The 19,646-nt window shown below is 33.2% G+C and overlaps 1 protein-coding gene across 3 annotated transcripts in view; it reads right to left on the reverse strand.

The window, feature by feature from the left end:
• Positions 1–19,646, reverse strand: part of EPHA3 (EPH receptor A3) — a 372,702-nt gene that overhangs the window by 32,071 nt on the left and 320,985 nt on the right. For all 3 annotated transcript variants that reach the window (XM_003255127.2, XM_012497854.2, XM_012497853.2), the window contains exons 12-13: positions 14,902–14,963; positions 12,745–12,954 (exon numbers count right to left, since the gene is read on the reverse strand). In XM_003255127.2, coding sequence (XP_003255175.1) covers positions 12,745–12,954; positions 14,902–14,963 — 272 coding nt within the window. The remainder of the gene's footprint in view (positions 1–12,744; positions 12,955–14,901; positions 14,964–19,646) is intronic.

Genomic DNA, 19,646 nt, shown 5'->3' on the forward strand with positions numbered 1-19,646 from the left:
CTGTGATCCTTCTACTGCTTTATTATCCTGCCTAATCCGGGATGTCCAGAGGAATAACCACCTGCCCCCCTTCACCACTGTATTCCCCCAGTTTAAAGTATGTCTTATTTTCTACCTCTGCTGTTTACAAAACTTCGTTGCTTGCAAAAAAGCATGTTGTTCTGTCAAGTGAGAATATGATTTATTTTGTGGACTTGGCAAAGTAGATTTTACTTAAGATTTCTGATAATTTTGAGCATTTTAAATGTGCAGTTCATTTTCAGCTGATAATGAGTTAAATCTAGTTTTTCATAATATATGTGAATGAGCCAATATAAACATAATAGTTTATTTTCTTAAATCATTCTGCTTTCTAATGTCCTCTTTTTTCTTATGCTACTATTTAATAGTGTTGTTACATTAATACATTTTAAAAACTCCAAAATGATAGTATAAGATTCACTGAGCATCAACTTTTTTAGAGTATCTGTAGAATTACGAAAATATGTCACAGGATGTTGTATGGATTATGTGTTTTAGAGTTTGTAGAATGCTATAAAGATTTTCATTTGACTCCATAAACAATACACATTCTACATCAACTGCTTCAATATTAATGTTGTAGCTACTTTACCAACCTAAAAATACAATTAATTAGAAAATAATTTTAGTCTACACACATGGACATTACCCCTTTGTAGAATGAGGCTAAGTAAAATGTTAAAACATTAAAAAAATACACAAGGGTAAGACTTTTATACTGACTAAAATATCTGATATATTTATCTTCTAGAGGTATACATTTATGTATGATTTTACTCCATGATGTCTTAATAAAATGAAAATAGAACATCAAAACTAAAGTGGCTATGTTTGAAATTTAGAGCCTGGGGTGGAGGGTGGTAAGTAATTTCAAGTGTTTAATTGAAAACAAATGAAAATAAAATTTTAACAGGCAAACAAGACTTATGATTTGTTGCATTATGTTTGTGAGAGCTTGAAGTTCCACATTCTAGGAGGCCTGATAACAGAAGGTTAGTCTGTTGCACATTTTTTCACAAATGGTGTAGTCTATATTGTCCCATGAAACTTGCAGTCCAATGTGGACAGGAAAAAATAGAAAGTACCTAAGAGAAACATTTGATCCCCACTCCCATTCTTTGCACATGATGGGAAGCTTGTAGGCAAGGTTTCTCTAGAAGGGCACTGTTGACCTTTCACCCCAGATCATTCTTTGCTGTGACGGCTGTCCTGTGCATTGTAGGATATCTAGCAGCACTTCTACTGCTGTCATCTAGATTACATTAGCATCTTCCCAGTTGTGACAGCCAAAAATGCCTCTAGACAATACCAAGTACCTTCTGGGGAACAAAATCATCCCCATTTGAGAACTACTGCTTTAAATGTCATACAATCATCAAGGGAAAGTAATGCACATGAGGTCTACAAATTATCTGGAAGTTTATATTGACTAAGTGAAATCAACTTTCTAGGGATGTTTTATACCCCTGTCATAGGCTATATACCTTTACTAATAGAAAAGCAGGGGTCAAGTTCACCAGAGCCAATCTTCTAATACTTGGGTTTTGATGATGTAATAATATCCCTTCTGGATTTTTTTATGCTTTATTTTATTTTCTCCTTTCTTCTTTTTTCCTATCTTCCTTTTCTTTTTCTTTTTTAGGATAACTTCCTGTTAATTTAAGTTTTGCTAGTAAAACTTAAATTAACTTTATAAATTAGGCATCAATTTTTTTTTATTAAATGGAGGTATCAGTAACTAAGCATTTTAGTAAGATACAAGTGCTTGCTCCAACAGCAAACACTGAGTACCGCTACAACAACGTAAGCGTTATTGGCATAGAGAGACACTGAATAAGAGTCCTTGAGGGCCCAATTTGGTTCTGAAATATGGTTAAAAGAAGAAACTGGGGCAATAAATTTTAATTGAGTCACACTTTACAATAAGACTTGCTGCATTTAAGCTGAGGATCTGTAGTTCTGAGACTATCAAACTAAAATAAATTGAATATATAGGAGTCTAAGTTTCCTACAGGTAATTCATCACAGAGCTTATGCATATTTCTGTTCTTGATTGTGACCACAAAAATTCCTCTTCCTTTCTTACCTCCCACCTCAACAAATTCAAGCTCATATTGCATGAGTATTATTTTTTTCTGGTTTAGAAATTGCTTTCCCAGCTTATATACGTGAAGGACATTTTTAAAATGTAGATGCTTTAGAGGGATGTGCCACACTAGGCATTCAGAATATTATAAAAGCACAGCTAGTCACTATAAAAATTATTTATGAAGATGTGTTTTTTAACCATATTTAAACATTTAAAATAAAGCATTTACTTTTACTGGTCTCTATATCCTAATGTAAGCTCCCCAGATATATTTATGTATTTCAGAAAAGCTTCCGATTGCTTGGAGCAAGCCCAAAATCATAGCATATGGAGTGTACCTAAAACCTCAATTTCAGAAAGACCTCCAATTCAAACTTAACAGAATCAGAAGCTAATGTTTGCTTCTGATGTTGGCATCTCCAATGCCAAACCTTCAGCCAGTTCCCCCAAGTGCTGACTTCTCATCTATGTGTAGCTAAATAACTGGAGGTACAGGGTAAGTTTAGTCATTTGCTCCATTTGGATTCCAAAGTTTAATAAGAATCAGGAGTCTTGGTTTCTGGGCTCAGTTTTGACCCTCCTATTTAATTTTAGCCAAGTGTCTTAACCTCTCTGCACAGCTGTCTTGTCATTCAAAAACAGGGTCATGGACTATATAAAATTTGACTTTACATTCAGTTTTATCTAACAGCTTAACAGCTTTGTTGACTTATGAACCATAGCTCTTTCAACTTTCTATCTGAAACCTACATGAATATCAAGGATGCTGACATTTTCAATGTTAATTATTTTGGACTCCTAAAGAAAGACTAACTTTGGAATAAATTGCATATCCACACGGATGTCACCTCGATTTATGTCTCTAGAGTTTTACAGAAAAGTTAAAGGAGATGAATAAAGTGCTGCAGGTAAAGATGCTAGTGATTCTCTGGACAAGGCATTACATAACTGCTAAACTCCACTTCAGGATTAGTTGAGGGTCTAAAACCTTGTCCACTTTGCCTAGAAACAGCAGTTAGATGAGGAATCACACAGTAACCCTGTTCTTAAAAGATTCTGCAATTAAGTTCCCTAAGCTCAATGAATTTAGACAGTTCAATGAGACATGCGGCTAAAAGCCTGAATTTTTCAGGAGCTTAACTGAAGTCAGCTCAAGCGGTATAGGTTAGGGGGCTTCAAGTTCTGATTTCTAAAGAGAAGGAGTGTAATTCCTGAAATCTCTGGGTATTGAGGCATAATATCACATAGCTGCCAAATGTTTCTCTAATTACATGTACAAATCTCTGCCTGCCGATTTAGGAAAGGCTTGCTGGTCATAGTTCACATTTCCTGTTTTTGAGCTTTGTCAGGTCATACTTAGAGTGACAAAGGACTTTGGAGAGTTTGTCTGAGTAAACCCAAGTAATTGAGTATTTAATGTGGAGGGAAATATTAGCTTCTCAGGTTAAAAGTGGAACTATAGAGATAAATTATTTGGCTAAAAGATTTAGCATCTATCTATTGTCATGGACTAAAATTCATTCACTGCAGACAACAAGGTGAAGGGTGATCCAAGAAGGCTCCCAAAGGAAGCATCTAGTCTTATCCCCAGAAGTTCAAATCTCAGAGCCACTGAGAGAATAGTTTCAGCAAATGTTGATTGTCACAAGAGATCAGAGATAAATGATCCTTTAAGTAGCAAAACCTCATTCTTTGAACTTTTGAGATCTTTCAACATCATGTGAAATGATTAAGCATTTCTTCAAATACAGGAAAATCTCCATATTCCAAATTATTATAATGGCTATCCAGGAAATAAAACACAAACTCATTATGCTTATGTTACTTTCAGACTCTCATAAAACAGTGTAAAAACTAAGTAATCTGATGTATGATATCTATCTTCAACAAAAATAACGCAAAAATTGGGGAGTCTCTCTCTCTATATATAGGCCCTAATATGAGTCTGGCTTTTTTAAAAGTTCAATGAGGTTTTAAGTGTCAAATTTTGTATTTTTTATATATATTCAATCTCTAGTTTTTAAAATCTCTAATTTTTAAAAGTTGTAGTAATTCATTTCAAAGCCTGAAATTGTAGCACTCTGAACACAATTTTTTGAAGAGGTGATGGTAAATTAGTAGAAATGTAGCAGAGGATACTGACAATTTGCAATTGAAATGATAGAAATAATATTAAATTCATTCTAATAAATGTTTTGAGATAAGGTCTCACTCTGTTGCCCCAGCCTAAAGTGCAATGGTGTAATCAAGGCTCGCTGCAGCCCTGATCTCCTGGGCTCAAGTGACCCTCCCAAGTCAGCCTCCTGAGTAGCTGAGACTAAAGGCATGCATCCCCAATAGAAAAAGAGGACTAGTTACTATTAGCTTGACATTTAGTCTGAGCTAAATCATTAATCTAATGACTTAAATTGTCTTCCTGCAAGGTGGGCCTCATGGAATCAGTGCAGTTATTAAAATTATTCTATTCAATTGAAAATTAGTGAAAGCAAAATTAATGTTTCTTTAGCCTCAGTATTTGCTCCTTCATAGTGTCATTTTACCAATTTCTCTGACGATCCTATATAAAATTGCATTCTCCACATACTGTCTGCATTCCTCGTTTTACTTTTCTGCCTTTACTGTGTGCTCCTGTGTTCCACTTCACAATTATAGTTTTAATTTTTCACCACATAAACCTGGATAGTTGTTTTTTACATGTTTAAATGTTCATGCTACTCATCTCTCTGAAATAGATGGGTAGAAAGTACTAGACTTGGCCGGGTGCGGTGGCTCATGCTTGTAATCCCAGCACTTTGGGAGGCCGAGGCGGGCGGATCACGAGGTCAGGAGATGGAGACCACGGTGAAACCCCGTCTCTACTAAAAAATACAAAAAATTAGCCGGGCGTGGTGGCGGGCGCCTGTAGTCCCAGCTACTCGGAGAGGCTGAGGCAGGAGAATGGCGTGAACCCGGGAGGCGGAGCTTGCAGTGAGCCGAGATTGCGCCACTGCACTCCAGCCTGGGGTACAGAGCGAGACTCCATCTCAAAAAAAAAAAAAAAAAAAGTACTAGACTTTTCATTAAGTTTCAATTCAACATTAATCACTAAAATCACTGAACCTTTGAGAGTTTTTAGTTATTGAATAAGTGGCTGTATTTTCCGATGCTACATGCAGGCTTATTCATATTGATCATAAGAGGGGAGGCAATAAATTCATAATTGACATTTTTTTGGTTCACAGTTTAAAATACTTTTACTATATGAAGGACACAAATTAGATATTTTGTTATTACCTCTTTCATTTAGGTATAAATGACATGTGACATATATTACTTATCAAATTAATATGTGTCTTTAGTATTGCACCAATTTTGATAGGCATGGTTTTTTTTTAGTTCTTGAAAATATTACAGAACAAAGGCTCCCGTTTTCTATTATTTATGTCCTTAGATTGGAGTTACCTGAAAGGAAATATTTAACCTCTTAGCTTTTAACCACTTACTTGGCCACTTTTCATTTTTTGCCTTATCCTTAAAATGAAATCAAGTAGGCCGGGCACGGTGGCTCAGGCCTGTAATCCCAGCACTTTGGGAGGCCGAGTCTGGCGGATCACGAGGTCAGGAGATGGAGACCATCCTGGCTAACACAGTGAAATCCCGTCTCTACTAAAAATAAAAAAATTAGCCAGGCATGGTGGCGGGCCCCTGTGGTCCCAGCTACTTGGGAGGCTGAGGCAGGAGAACGGCGTGAACCCGGTAGACGGAGCTTGCAGTGAGCCGAGATCGCACCATTGCACTCCGGCCTGGGCGACAGAGTGAGACTCCATCTCAAAAAAACAAAACAAAACAAAAAAACAAAACAAAAATAAAATCAAATAAAACAAAATTGTACTAGAATATATCTGGCATCAATGTGGCAGAGTCACAGATCTAAAAAGCCAAATAAATTATTATGTAAAATAAAATGTTCTAACAAAATCCAGTTAGTATTTACTAAGCAGGCAACTTCAGAATAGAAATGAAAAGAAAAAAATCTAATAATGCAGAATATAGCCAAGGACAACTCAATTTGTTTTCTCAAATTTTCCAACTCAGTTTATGTGGTAATTATGCTCCCAAAATGAACTTAAGGACATAGGAAGAATTGAAGTGATGGATTACCCAGCATCTAAATAAGATAAAAGTCTGTACTTTCAGTAACTTGATCCTGTATAAAACAGAAAATTATACACTACCATTTTGGAATTTTGGATTCCATGTATTTCAACATATGAATATAGAAATATTCATCTATATAGATGCATGAATGCACATATAGAAAAATACTAACCAGTTAAAAATAAAATTTCATAAAAGCAAAAATAGAAAAATCATTCAGTGGCAAACTGTTCTACAATAGTGTCATGATTCTGTTAGAATGAAGTAATGTAAATTAGTAGACCAGGGCAAAAATACAACAAACATGTTATAATTATACTTTCAAAGTCACATGATGAGAAACCAAAGGAAAGGAATTAATTTTTCTGTTTTTTTTTTTTTTCCCAGACATAAACTTCTTTGATGCTTTAAATTTGTGGAGCTAAATAGTCTAATCATATCCATCCCAAATGAAATCCAGGGACTTTCAAGATGATTTGCGAACTTTGGTATGCAGCTGCAGTTCTGCTTTCAAGGCTACTTCTTTAAAATATATTATATCACATAAAACTATGCCATAAATTAGTTTTATATCAGTGAATAACGACAAAAATATTCATTTAGTTATTAAGGGGCTTTTTTCCTAGTAAAGTATCTGTAACAGTGGCTTTCAATCTGTCATCCAAGCACGTATGTGGGTCCCCAAGGGCATTTTAGGGGTCCACAAGATAGAAACTATTTTCATAATAATACTGAAACTTCATAGCCTTATTCATTCTGAACATCCCATGAGGTTACAGTGGAGTTTTGCAGGATGCATAATAATATTGTATAATGGAAAATATCAACATTTGCAATTTCTGCATAACACAGCAGTGAGAAATGAGAAGAAATAACAAGAAGTGAGTATTGGGGAAAAAAAATCTGATTCCTTACACAATATCCTTATGTAAAAGAGAAAAACATAAAAATGTATAGTACTATCTTAGCTGACCCTTTCATATGAGGCATGCTATTGAGAACATAAGGAAGGAGAGCTTGTAATACACCTAAGACAGTATTGAACACAGTGTGAGAAAATATCTGAGTGTCTGATAAATTAAGTTTTGAGCTTAGGTGTTTCCTCAACTCCTCAAATACTCTTCAAAGTTTAAGAAGTTTTAAATACATAATTAGATTATATAATTTCTATACATTCCTCTATCCTACCTGTCACTCACAGAGATGTTTTAAAACAAGAGCGACAGACATTCTATGTTCAGTATTCTTTTCCACTGACATTGATTCAAATGTCCCTCATGACTCTTCATTTCGACTACGCTCTACCTACAGGCAATAACTTTCAGAGGAGCAACCAGGAAAGGGTCATTGCATTGAGGCACCAAATGTTAATCTCCAAATTGTAGAAACTTCAGACACTAGATGAACTGCATTAAACGTTATTAATGTGACCGATAATGCAGATTAACCAGGATTTGTTATCCAAAAGGAATGCCTCAGCAAATTGTTTTGAATGGTGAACTTGTTTTTCTGAAATAACAATAATCAGAGCACACTAAATCAAATAAACAAGACAGATGTCTAAGCTGGGTATACTGCTTTGGGTTGACAAACAGACAATATATACACAAAAATGTAATAGTATTTTTTCTTTTTCTTTTCTTCTTCCTTTTAAATTTATTATTATTTATTTATTTTTTGAAAAAGGGTCCTGCTCCATCACCAGGCTTTAGCTTACTGCAGCTTCAACCTCCTGGACTCAAGTGATCTTTCCACCTCAGCCTCCTGAGTAGGTGGGACCACAGGTGAGTGTCTCCATGCCTAATATATGTTTTTATTTTTATTTATTAGTTATTATTATTGTTATTGAGATGGATTCTCACTCTGTCCCCCAGGCTAGAGTGCAATGACACATTCTCTGTTCACTGCAACCTCTGCCTCCCAGGTGCAAGCAATTCTTATGCCTCAGCCTCCCAAGTAGCTGGGATTACAGGCACATGCCACCACACCCTGCTAATTTTTATTTTTAGTAGACACAGGGTTTCACCATGTTGGCCAGGTTGGTCTTGAGCTTCTGACCTCAGGTGATCCGCCTGCTTTAGCCCCCCAACGTGCTGGGATTACAGGCATGAGCCACCGCACCTATCCTATATTATTTTAATATATATACACACATATATATAGTATTTATATATAACATATATTTTATTTATATATAAATGTAGATACAGTATTTATATATAAAATTATATATACTATATATAGTAGATATACACTTTATATAGATACAGTATTAGATAGATATAGCATTTATATCTAAAAGTGTATATATACTATACATTATTTATATATAATTAATATATAATATATACAAATATATATATTATATATATATATATTTTTTTTTTGCAGAGATGAAGTCTTGCTATGTTGCCCAGGCTGGTCTCAAACTCCTGAGCTTAAGAGGTCCTCCTGCCTTGGCCTTTCAAAGTGTCAAGATTATAGGTGTGAGTCACCCCACTCTGCTTATCGAGACCAGATTTTATCTTAGTCAAGCCTATATCCCAAAATACTACCTGCTTAAAAATGTTTGATTGATGCATCAGCTATAATTTAGCTTTAAATATAATTCCACAAGAGAAATTCCCAAAACATTTTGTGCAATATCAGCATTCCTGAAGTAAGTATACATTTATTTCCAAAAGGAAAACTTAGAATGCTGCCTCATTTAGCTGTTTGGTGTATTTGTTTTTTTTTAAAATTGAAGTCCTATTACTTTATAACCATACATCATATTTAGAGTAAACTATAAACATATTGTACTAAATAAGGCCTATTATGGAAGATTAAATCAACGATGTTTAAATTACTCTAGAAATGCACATGCAAATTACAGCTTCTCGGAAGAAAGCCAGGACTCCCACGGATATTTTGAGGGAGTTCCAAGAAAATACAAAGATGAACACCGAAGAACTCGAAACAGCTATTTATTGGTGGTGAATGAGCCTATTTGTTCAGTGTGTTTTTAAGAATCTTCAGTGACTGAAACAGAAATGCAAAGAGCCTGTTGCACTTTTATTTCAGAAATGTTACAGAGCAATTTCCATATGACACCTTTCTTCTAACATTAAAGAGGCCCTGACAAAGCAACAATCAGTGTAAATGAAACATTTAGAGTTAACCCCCTGTGTTCTCCAGAGTATGAATCATCTAAAGTTGGACAAATGTTTCCAGTTCCTGCAGAGAAACTATTCTTTTGAGTATCCTGGCAATCAAGCCTACTTATGGGGACAGAGATGCTCTCACATAATAATTTAATATGGGGCCGGGCACAGTGGCACACGCCTGTAATCTCAGCACTTTGGGAGACTGAGGCAGGTGGATCACCTGGGATCAGGAGTTTGAGACTAGGCTGGCCAACATGGAATAACCCCCTCTCTACCAAAAATACAAAAATTAGCCAGGCATGGTGGCAAGCCCCTGTTATCCAAACTACTTGTGAGGCTGAGGCATAAGAGTTGCTTGAATCTGGGAGATGGAAGTTGCAGTGAACCGAGACTGCGCCACTGCACTCCAGCCTTGGAGACACAGTGAGGCTCTGTCTCAAAAATAAATAAATAAATAAATAAATAAATAAATAAATAAATAATTTAATGTGGCATAGAAATTAGAACCTGACTGAATAACCAGAAATTTAACATTTCAAATAATTTTTTATCAGATAGTTTTTATTTAACCTAAAAGTATTTTTCTTGTATAATATGATTGGTGTAACAAGGACAATATAAGTAAGCATGATACTTTTCATGGACTGTTAGAAGTACTTATGTCATGATAGGTTAAGAAGGATAGCCTTAGAAAAAGATTAGAAGTGAGTAGAATGATATACGTTCCTCAAGACAATAAGTATCACTTGTTGCATATAGTGTCTACTGAATTGATAGTTCAGTTATTAAAATGATGCTTTGTTGCAGACACATTGGCTGACTAATTTTTCTGGTGATCAGAGAAGGAGAACTAAACAGCACTGTTGAGGTATTTATCCCGTGCTTTGCAATTTCATCGTGTTCAGAGCTATATAATTGTAGTCACTTGTAAATTTAATTCAACTGGCTACAAGATACAAAATTTCTCTTAATTTGTCATGCTCTTATCCATTTGAATTGTATTTGTTAAGAACAACATTTTTATGTAGGACACATTTTAAGTGTCTAAGGACTTTTTTAAAAATATTCAGATTTTTAAAAAAATTTAGATTCATGAACAAAGTAAATGCACTACAGAGTATATTTGAAAATTGGAAAAACAAAAAGGGTTTATTATTAAAAGTCATTGGGAGAGTCCTAGCTCCTATATCAATGCATCTAGAAATATCCCAACAGCATTGTGCCATTATTATTCAATGGTTCTATTATTGTGGCTTTACTTGTGGATGAAATGCTATTTGGCATAGTAGGTTCTTTATTATAGCATGATATGCATGCCATGTGACAATTTTGATTATTGGAGCTCTCCAGTGATTTGCAAATAGGATGAGCTTTTTTTTCTTAATCAGGAATAAATTTGTAAAATTAGATAATAAGAAAATGGCAGAAGACTACCATCTTTGGAAGCACCCATTCTCTTGGCTGATGAGATTATGGAGAAAGATACTGCCATTAGGACAGAAAATTGATAACAAACTACAGCAAAGACAATTGGGCAATACATATGCCAAAAATTCTCACCTATTCGTACACGTTCTGATCCTGTAATGTTAATTCTATAGAAGTATCCCAAGGAGATAATCATGGACAGACATAAAATAGATATCATGACATCAAAGTATCATTCATAATATGAAATATTGTAATTCTGCCCAGTTAATAGTGCTTTCTTTAATTAAATTATGTACATGAATAAAGTATTAGACATTATTAAATATTGTAAAAATATTTAATCATCTGGAAACTTAAGTATTTTATATTTTTAAGTTAAAACAAGGCAAATAACAAAATGGCATTGATTTACATATAAATAAAGTGCTGAACTTATTGGTACGTTGAAATCATTTTATATATCAGTATATACAGTATAATCCCATTTTTGTAACTTTATGCCAAAAGAGGAGTTATTTATTTGTGAAAATTTATTTAAAAAATCGAAAGGGTAAATTTAAAATGCTAATAATTATGTTTGTATAGTATTAATAGTAATGATTATTAGACATTTACTTGTTGTTTATCTATATTTTCTAAATTTCTGTCATGGAAATAATTTTCTTTAAAGAAAAACTTAAAAATTAGCTGGGGCTGGTGGTCCATGCCTGTAATCCCAGCTACTCAGCAGGCTGAGGAGAGAGGATCACTTGAGCCTGGGAGAATCACTTGAGGCCAGGAGTTTGAGACTGCTACAATGAGTCATAATTGTGCCACTGCACTCCAGCCTGGGTGACAGAGTGAGACCCTGTCTAAAAAACAAAAAACAAACACAAAACAAAACAACAACAGAAAAGCTCACAAAAAATTCAAATACATTTTGAATTAAATGGATGCAAATTACAATATATACATTCAATTTACCCTAAATGATAATAGTAAAATTAATGATAATACCTACTTTTATCAGGAGTGTAGTCAAGTGTGCTTTTAAAATATTCACGTAATCTTTGACACAAAACATTCATTTTTAGGAATGTATCATTAGAAAATCATGAGGCTCATAACAATTTTGAATGCAGAAAGATCACATACATTTGCATAAAATATGGAAAAATTAAATATAATAATAATTTGCTCACTAATTAGGGTTTGCTTTAAAAAAGATACAACAATAGAGAATACAGCAACCTACTAAACATAAAAATGTAAAGATTATTTATTGACAATGAAATATATTCAAGAAGTGTATTGGTAAGGAGAGAAATAGCATACAATTGTATTATGAATAATTATATTTAAATAATATATTCATGAACATGTTTGTATATATGAGTATCAAGAAAAATTTGGAAGAATTGACTCACAATCTTATAAAAGTTTTCTGTTACAATTATAAGATTTATAGCATATTTATGGCACAATTATGGACAACTTTTCTTTATAGGTCTGTTTTGACATTTTTACAATATAAATAGGTGCTGCTTATTAAAACATTGATTTCAAAGTGTTTTAAAATGATATGTACTAGGATAAGGTCCTTAGAATTTATCCAATCTGCTAGCTCAGGGTGACTCAACCATGGTGAAAAGATGGGTACATTTACAAATGTCGAGATTTGAGGAATGTGAGAATCTTGCTGCTTTTGGCGGGGAACATTAAACTGAGGTATAGAATTTCAGAATTAAAATCATTAAATGTTAAACAGTGACCATCTATTTACCCAGAATAAATAATAATATTTTAATTTTAAGATATGTTTTCTTTTGTGGAAAGCATAATTGACAACACATTTTGGGTCATGATTTCCACTTATTTACAAATCAACATGATACAAGTTGGAAAACAGTGATAAAAAAGGAGAAAATCTGAGTTACTCACTCTTGTTGTATAAGCAGCTTCTGGGTCATCCTCTAGGACACGCGAAAGTCCAAAATCAGAAACCTTACACACCAAGTTACTGTTGATCAAGATGTTCCGAGCAGCGAGGTCTCGGTGAACATAGCCCATATCTGACAGGTACTTCATGCCAGATGCTATCCCTCGAAGCATCCCCACTAGCTGAATGACAGTAAACTGGGCATCGTGTTTCTGGGAAGCATTTCAAATGTACAATTAAGATATGTTCCTATTTCTTAAAGATACATCTTTATGGGTTAAAATCTCACATATTGAATTTTGTAACAAGACTGACTATACACACTTTAGTCCTAAGCACTCAAGACAAAGATACGTGGCAAATGGATACGAGGCTGAAACAAAATAACACAGTGGCTGTGTTATCAAATACTTTGTAACAGGAAGTATCTTAACGTTCTTTGACTTCCGTTTAAAAGCAAGGACTTTCCTGGTCCTTATGTGACAAAAAAAGTAACTCCTCCTCAGACTCTTTAAGGTTAAGAACAAAAAAATGAAATGAATCTTGTGGCTAGTTTAGGTTGATATTAATTTGTTTGATTGAATTTTCATTTCCCCTTCTCTGTTTCCTGATATTTTATGAATTGTTTCAAATAAGGTGGATGCCACATTTTTAAACATTATCATAAATAATTAGTTCATAATTAGTCAAAAATATTTATTGGATATTTGTTTTTCTACCCACCTCTGAGTTGTAGGTCACAAAATAGAAAGCAATATGAAACTAAATCACATAATCCAGTTTCCAATCTAATTTAATCTTGGATTAAAATAGAAACATAAGGTTTAAAATGTATAGATAATGTATTAATATAAAATTCCATGTTTAATTACAAACAATAATTTTGAAAGAATATTTATCATAATATTTTAACTCACCTGATTTTCGAAATGTTTATTTTTGAAATAATGATTGTGAAAATAATTGCTATTAAAATTTTTATTTGGCTAATGGATTTTAATATAAAGCATATCCTTTCTCATTCTTAGAAAATTTAAAATTTTCCTCCATGATTATGAATGATACTACACATTTTCTCTATCTATTTATCTATCTTTCTGTCATCTGCCCATCTCAATTTATATAGCACCAAAAGCACCTTGAGGACAAAGGCCTATGTCTTTTCTTATCTCCTGCAATGACTGGTAACTGGTATTGTCTTGAACTTCATGAAATTGTTGAACATGACATTTGTTGAAATAGATGTAAATTTAATATATTCACTTTCTTATGGTGAAATATAGTATGTCAAAATATGGCTGGGTGCAGTGGCTCACGCCTGTAATCCTAGCACTTTGGGAGGCTGAGGAGGGCGGATCACCTGAGGTCAGGAGTTCTAAACCAGCCTGGCCAACATGGTGAAACCCCACATGTACTAAAAATACAAAAACTAGCCAGGCGTGTGGTGGGCACCTGTAATCCCTGCTATTTGGAAGGCTGAGGCAGGAGAATCACTTGAACCCAGTAGGCAGAGATTGCAGTGAGCCAAGATCGCACCATTGCACTCCAGCCTGGGCAACAAGAGTAAAACTCAATCTCAAAAAATTAGATAGATAGATAGATAGATAGATAGATAGATAGATAGATGATAGATAAATGTATAAAGCTTCTCAATCTAAAAAATTAATGTACATATCTAACACCAAAATGATATATCTAAATTAAAACTATATATACTTTAGCATTATAGCACAGGCTTATTTTCTGAGTAGACAGCACTATTTGGAAAGTAGATGGTCTGTCTTATATCAGACTGTGATTAAATAATTATATCAGACTGAGATTACTTTAAAAAGAGACTTTGCGTCTTACATCAGTGGGTTTTATTACTTGCTTTAGGATTCTTTTTTATTTTTATTTAACGAGTGTGAATCTTGGCAGTATAAAAAGAGTCTTTTGAAGAAGAATTCACAAATTTGTTTTAAAAATATAAACCATTAACATTTGAATGCTGCAAAAAAAGATGCAATTTTACAGCCCTCCTCTGTCTATTTAGCCTCAGAAGATTTCAGTTTTACTTTAAACTTAGATTACTGAACTGCTTGGCACAATGTTGGAGGGTGTCTCTAATGTTTTCAGCAATTTATTCATATACATGTATGTGTGTGCATCTTACTTACACGTAAGAAACTATCCAAGGAACCATTCTCCATGTATTCTGTGACAATCATAACTGGCTTACCTAGATATACAGTAAATAATAAATAACAGTTAATCAGTACAGTTCAACAAGTATTATACAATGAACCTATATAATATAGTTGGATATACCTGATGATTATAGAGATGTAAGAACTTTGCCTGTCTTCTAATTTTTTAAAAGTTGCAATAAAAAGCCCTAGGTTTCATTAGAAAATAAAACTTTAAAAACCACAAAAATTGGAGAAGATTGGTTTCCAGAACAAAGGCGCATGACCAATAGTATCTAAATTGGTTTGACAGGCCTTTCAAGTAAACAAAAAATATGCCCCTTTCCTCTCTTTAATTAAATTCTCACTAATCATCAACACCAAATATTTCTGCCTCCAAGCCCAAGATAAAGTTAGGAATTTAACATTTATTTATTCTTTCTGTGGGCATTTATATGTGCTATATGCACACACATATATATGTGTAGGTCACTGTGCTAGGTATACTCTTTTGTGCCACTTAGTGGGGAGCAGGTAGATCAACATTTCTGCCTTTATGGATTCTACACATGAGTTCTACAAAACAATTCAGAATAATAATTATAATTATTTACAATATTTGATTAACACTTAAAAACTATGAAATAAATGCTATGTTTAAATGGAAAATAAAACTGAAATTAAAATTGCTATTGGCAATAACTTATCCATTTTGCAAATATGTAGAATATGTAGCCTAAAATACCATGAAACATTTAACCCAGCATTTTAATGTATTTAAATAGTACTTATTGTGAGCATGATGCTGGTGTAATTAATTTATATATTAACATATTAAGTATTATTATTTCCATTTTACACATGAGAAAACTGAGACACAGAGGTTAATTAACTTGCTGGGCATCATACATCTAAAAAGTTATAAAGCTAAAAGTTGCAACCTGTACATACTATGCTGTCACTTTCCGAAACCGATAATGAGGGAAAATGTAACATATGAAAAAGCATCAGACACAAAGGTGCTAAGTACACTGGATACATGGAGCTATGAATATAACAAATGTTCCACTACAGATAATGATTTAGTCAATTATTGCATGTTAAAGCTATGGATGATTTTAAATTAAAATGATGACCTGAAGACTTAAGCACTTTAGACAATTGTTAGAGCATAATACTATGCAAAGCTGAAAATATAATTCTATATACATTATGATAACAATTAAGAAGATTATGTAAAACTAACATTTTAAAAAGAAAAATACCAAAAAAAGGATGCTTTGATATAAAGGAAATACTGGTAATTTTTTTTCATGATTAGGATTATGTAACATTGCATTAGGTACTTGACATTTGTTATATCACTTAATCCTCACAGCTTACTTATGCTTTAGCAATATGCATTATTTCCATTTTACTGATTCCTACCCAGAAAACATTGTAGGTTTAAGCAAATTGTTCAGGTAATACAATTAGATAGTAGTCAAGAAAATTTTAAACACGACTGTCTCTAATTTCAAAACCTATACATATTACCACACTGTAATTGCCTTACTTTATTATTGTTATAATACTATTTTAGTTATAAGTCCAGCATTTTACAGGAAGAAAAATCACACCTTTTCCAAGTCCAGAAGACCTGAGTTGAGTCTTGAGTACTGCTGAAAACTCATGAGCAAATAACAGATTTTAAACAAACATTAATGTACACCTAACTGTATAACACAATTTTAATTTTTCCTCATATGTGTCTTATTTATCATGAGGTTAGTTTGCCATTCTGATGCTAGAAAATACCTTCCTTTTCTTGATTTTTTCCTTTCATATGTAAAAAACTCTTAATTTATACAAAATGTAAATTATGAGTTAGCGTCATGAAGGTTATACTTTTACATTGAGTAATTTGAATATATTCCAGGAATTATGTCTTATTTATTAAGGAAAAATCTATTTAAATTATATAGTTTCTGAGATAATTTTTATACGCATTACAACCACTTGATACATTGATCTATTTTCCATTAAGACACTGATTTATGTTTTAAAGGCACCATATAACATCTATCTAGTTAATGTAGTAATATCTGAAAAATTGCTTCAGTCAAAACCTTGAGCCCCCAGAACTTGCTTTATCAAAATTCCAACTAAACTTTGATTAAAAAATATTCAGAAAGAAAGGGAAGATTCACCATTTCCTTGGAAACTTAGATCTCTCCTGAATTAGTATCAGATCCCTAAAGACCGTTTGATTCTAGATGCCTGGCCTGAAATGAAATGAATGAACGAATAAAATCCTGCATATGTGTACTTTCTATAAATCATCATCAGTTTCTGTCTTTCCGCCTTCATACAGTGCTGGGAGGAATGATATGTTACCAAAATTCAATGCACATTTCAAATGCAGTCACAGATATTTGGCCTCACACCGCCAACTCTCAATATCATTGGCCAGTTACTGCATTTTTACACTACTCAGACTTTGACTTATCACTCCTTTCCTTCTGGCTCCCAGCCTTATGATCATTTCGTTTCTCATTAGCATGTCTAGTGGAATGTTTGGGAAGGGAAATAAAAGTAGCTGAAAAATCAAACCAGTCAATTAAGTCAAAGCCCCATGACCATTCAGAAATCAGATCAGCTTGCATTTAACTCTATAATTCAGGTATGTGTAAACACATCAGTTAAGATGGGCAAGTCTGAAAATGTGCTTTGCATTACGTTCAAAGATTCTGCAAGCCAAATGTACAAAGAGTAAACAGAATCACAAATATTCTACCTTGGAAAACAGTATCTTGACTTAGAGTTTCCCTTGTGATTTTGATGATGATAAATAGGGTTAAAGAAAAAGAGACTTGTGTAGTGGCGAGAACTAGTTCCAACATGCATTAAATGTGGTGGGAAATTATTTACAAACTGCCAGCTCATCTGTGCATTATGCCATGTATTCATACTCAAGTTTGCATGCTCTTCCAGGTGTACTTTGATTTAAAAATGACATGATCAGCTACCTCAAGACAAAGCCTGTATTATTTGCTGCTCTCAGAAACCCCAAAACACATACTAAACTCAGTGAAAGTGCTGTTCTATGACTTGCTGAAATGAAACCATCAAAAATGAGCAAAACAAAATTTGCAGTGGAGTTTTGCTTTTGTTCTCAAGTTGATTCATGAGTTTAGATAAAATGGTGATCTTTCACAATTGTAGAGTAAAGGGAAGTAAATCAGTCTGTTATAATCAGTTCCTTTTCCCAACTATCCCCAGTGGCTCGGAGCTATTACTAATCATTGAATAGCTGCTTGATGACAGAAGAAATGTGATTCAAAATGTCTAAGAATTCCAGATTCAGCACCAGCTATTGTAACACAACCTTCTCAATCACATTTCTTATAAACAGTAGAATAATGTGAAATATAAACATATACATACGCATATATATATACATATATAGTCAGTCATAAAGATTTTTTCTTTGAAATTTTCTAACAAACTTTGTTTTTTAGATTAAAATATCTTCATTCAAACATAAACTGTTTATCAGATATTGAAACATTATGAAATGTTTACATTTAATAATTTCAAATGGAAATGCTATTAACTCCCTATTAACAACAGTAATTGGGTCTAACACTCTACCTCTTATTTTCAAAAGGATTAAACACACTCTAATGAGGGTATATTATAAAACGAAAACCTTTGACCTTACCCCCTAGCAATCTATATAATCAGTGTCAGGATGGAAGGAAAAAAAAAAAAAAAAACACAAACGGGAGATGGAAAGTTGAAAAAAATTGACAAAATTTGCCTATTTCCAGGAAAGAAGATTTGAATCAACTTTGATGAGAATAAAAAATGTATTTCACATATTATACCTAACTGATAACAATATTGTAATGAATATTGAGCTGAAATATTGAAATGAAATATTGAACTGACTTAGAGTATTTTTTTTGTGGGTTTCTCATTAAATCATTATAAAAGTATAAGGCAACGTCTTCCAAATTCCATTTTAATCAAGATATTATTCTGCGGAAATGACCCCTATTGCGTCTATGAGTTAATGAGAGCAGAGACCAAGCCCATTTGTCTGTAGTTCTAAATCCAACACCTACCAGTGTGCCAGTTACAATTGATCAAATTAGGTCTATAATTTCACACTGGCTAGGGATAATCTCTCTCTTCAAAATCAGGATGAGAAACACTTTCTCCAAGACTTCCTTAACCAACCCTACTCTATCAATCCTAACACATAGAATGCTTTACATTTGGCTGCTTGAAAAACATTTATATTTATGCTTAACTTGAAACAAAATTTAACATCTTCAAAGATAACAACTAATTTACTGTCTCTTATGCTAGTTACAGCTGAGTCATGCAGTAAGCACAATAATGTAAGTCATACAGTAAGTGGAATGAATGTATATAATGCTCTGAATATGTTGTTTGATTTCATAAAAAGTTTTGTTTTTTTCTCCTTTCCAAGCTTTCTAACTTTTATTTATTTGCTTGCCTAATTGGAAAAGTTTACTTAACAAAAAACAGGATTTCAAGAATATCAGTGAAGACTGTCATTATCAGAGTGCTCAAAATAATGCAAATAAATGAGCTGATTTATTTGTAAAAGTCAAAAAAAAAAGGTTTAAGATTTCCTGTACAATATTGAATTGTAATAATAATAACAGGTTTTTTGTTTTTTCTTGAAAAGAAATGCTTTTAAAGTTTTACTATTAAATGTGACA

Source organism: Nomascus leucogenys, chromosome 21 (genome assembly GCF_006542625.1).
Source record: "Nomascus leucogenys isolate Asia chromosome 21, Asia_NLE_v1, whole genome shotgun sequence".
NCBI classification, from domain to species: Eukaryota; Metazoa; Chordata; class Mammalia; order Primates; family Hylobatidae; genus Nomascus; species Nomascus leucogenys.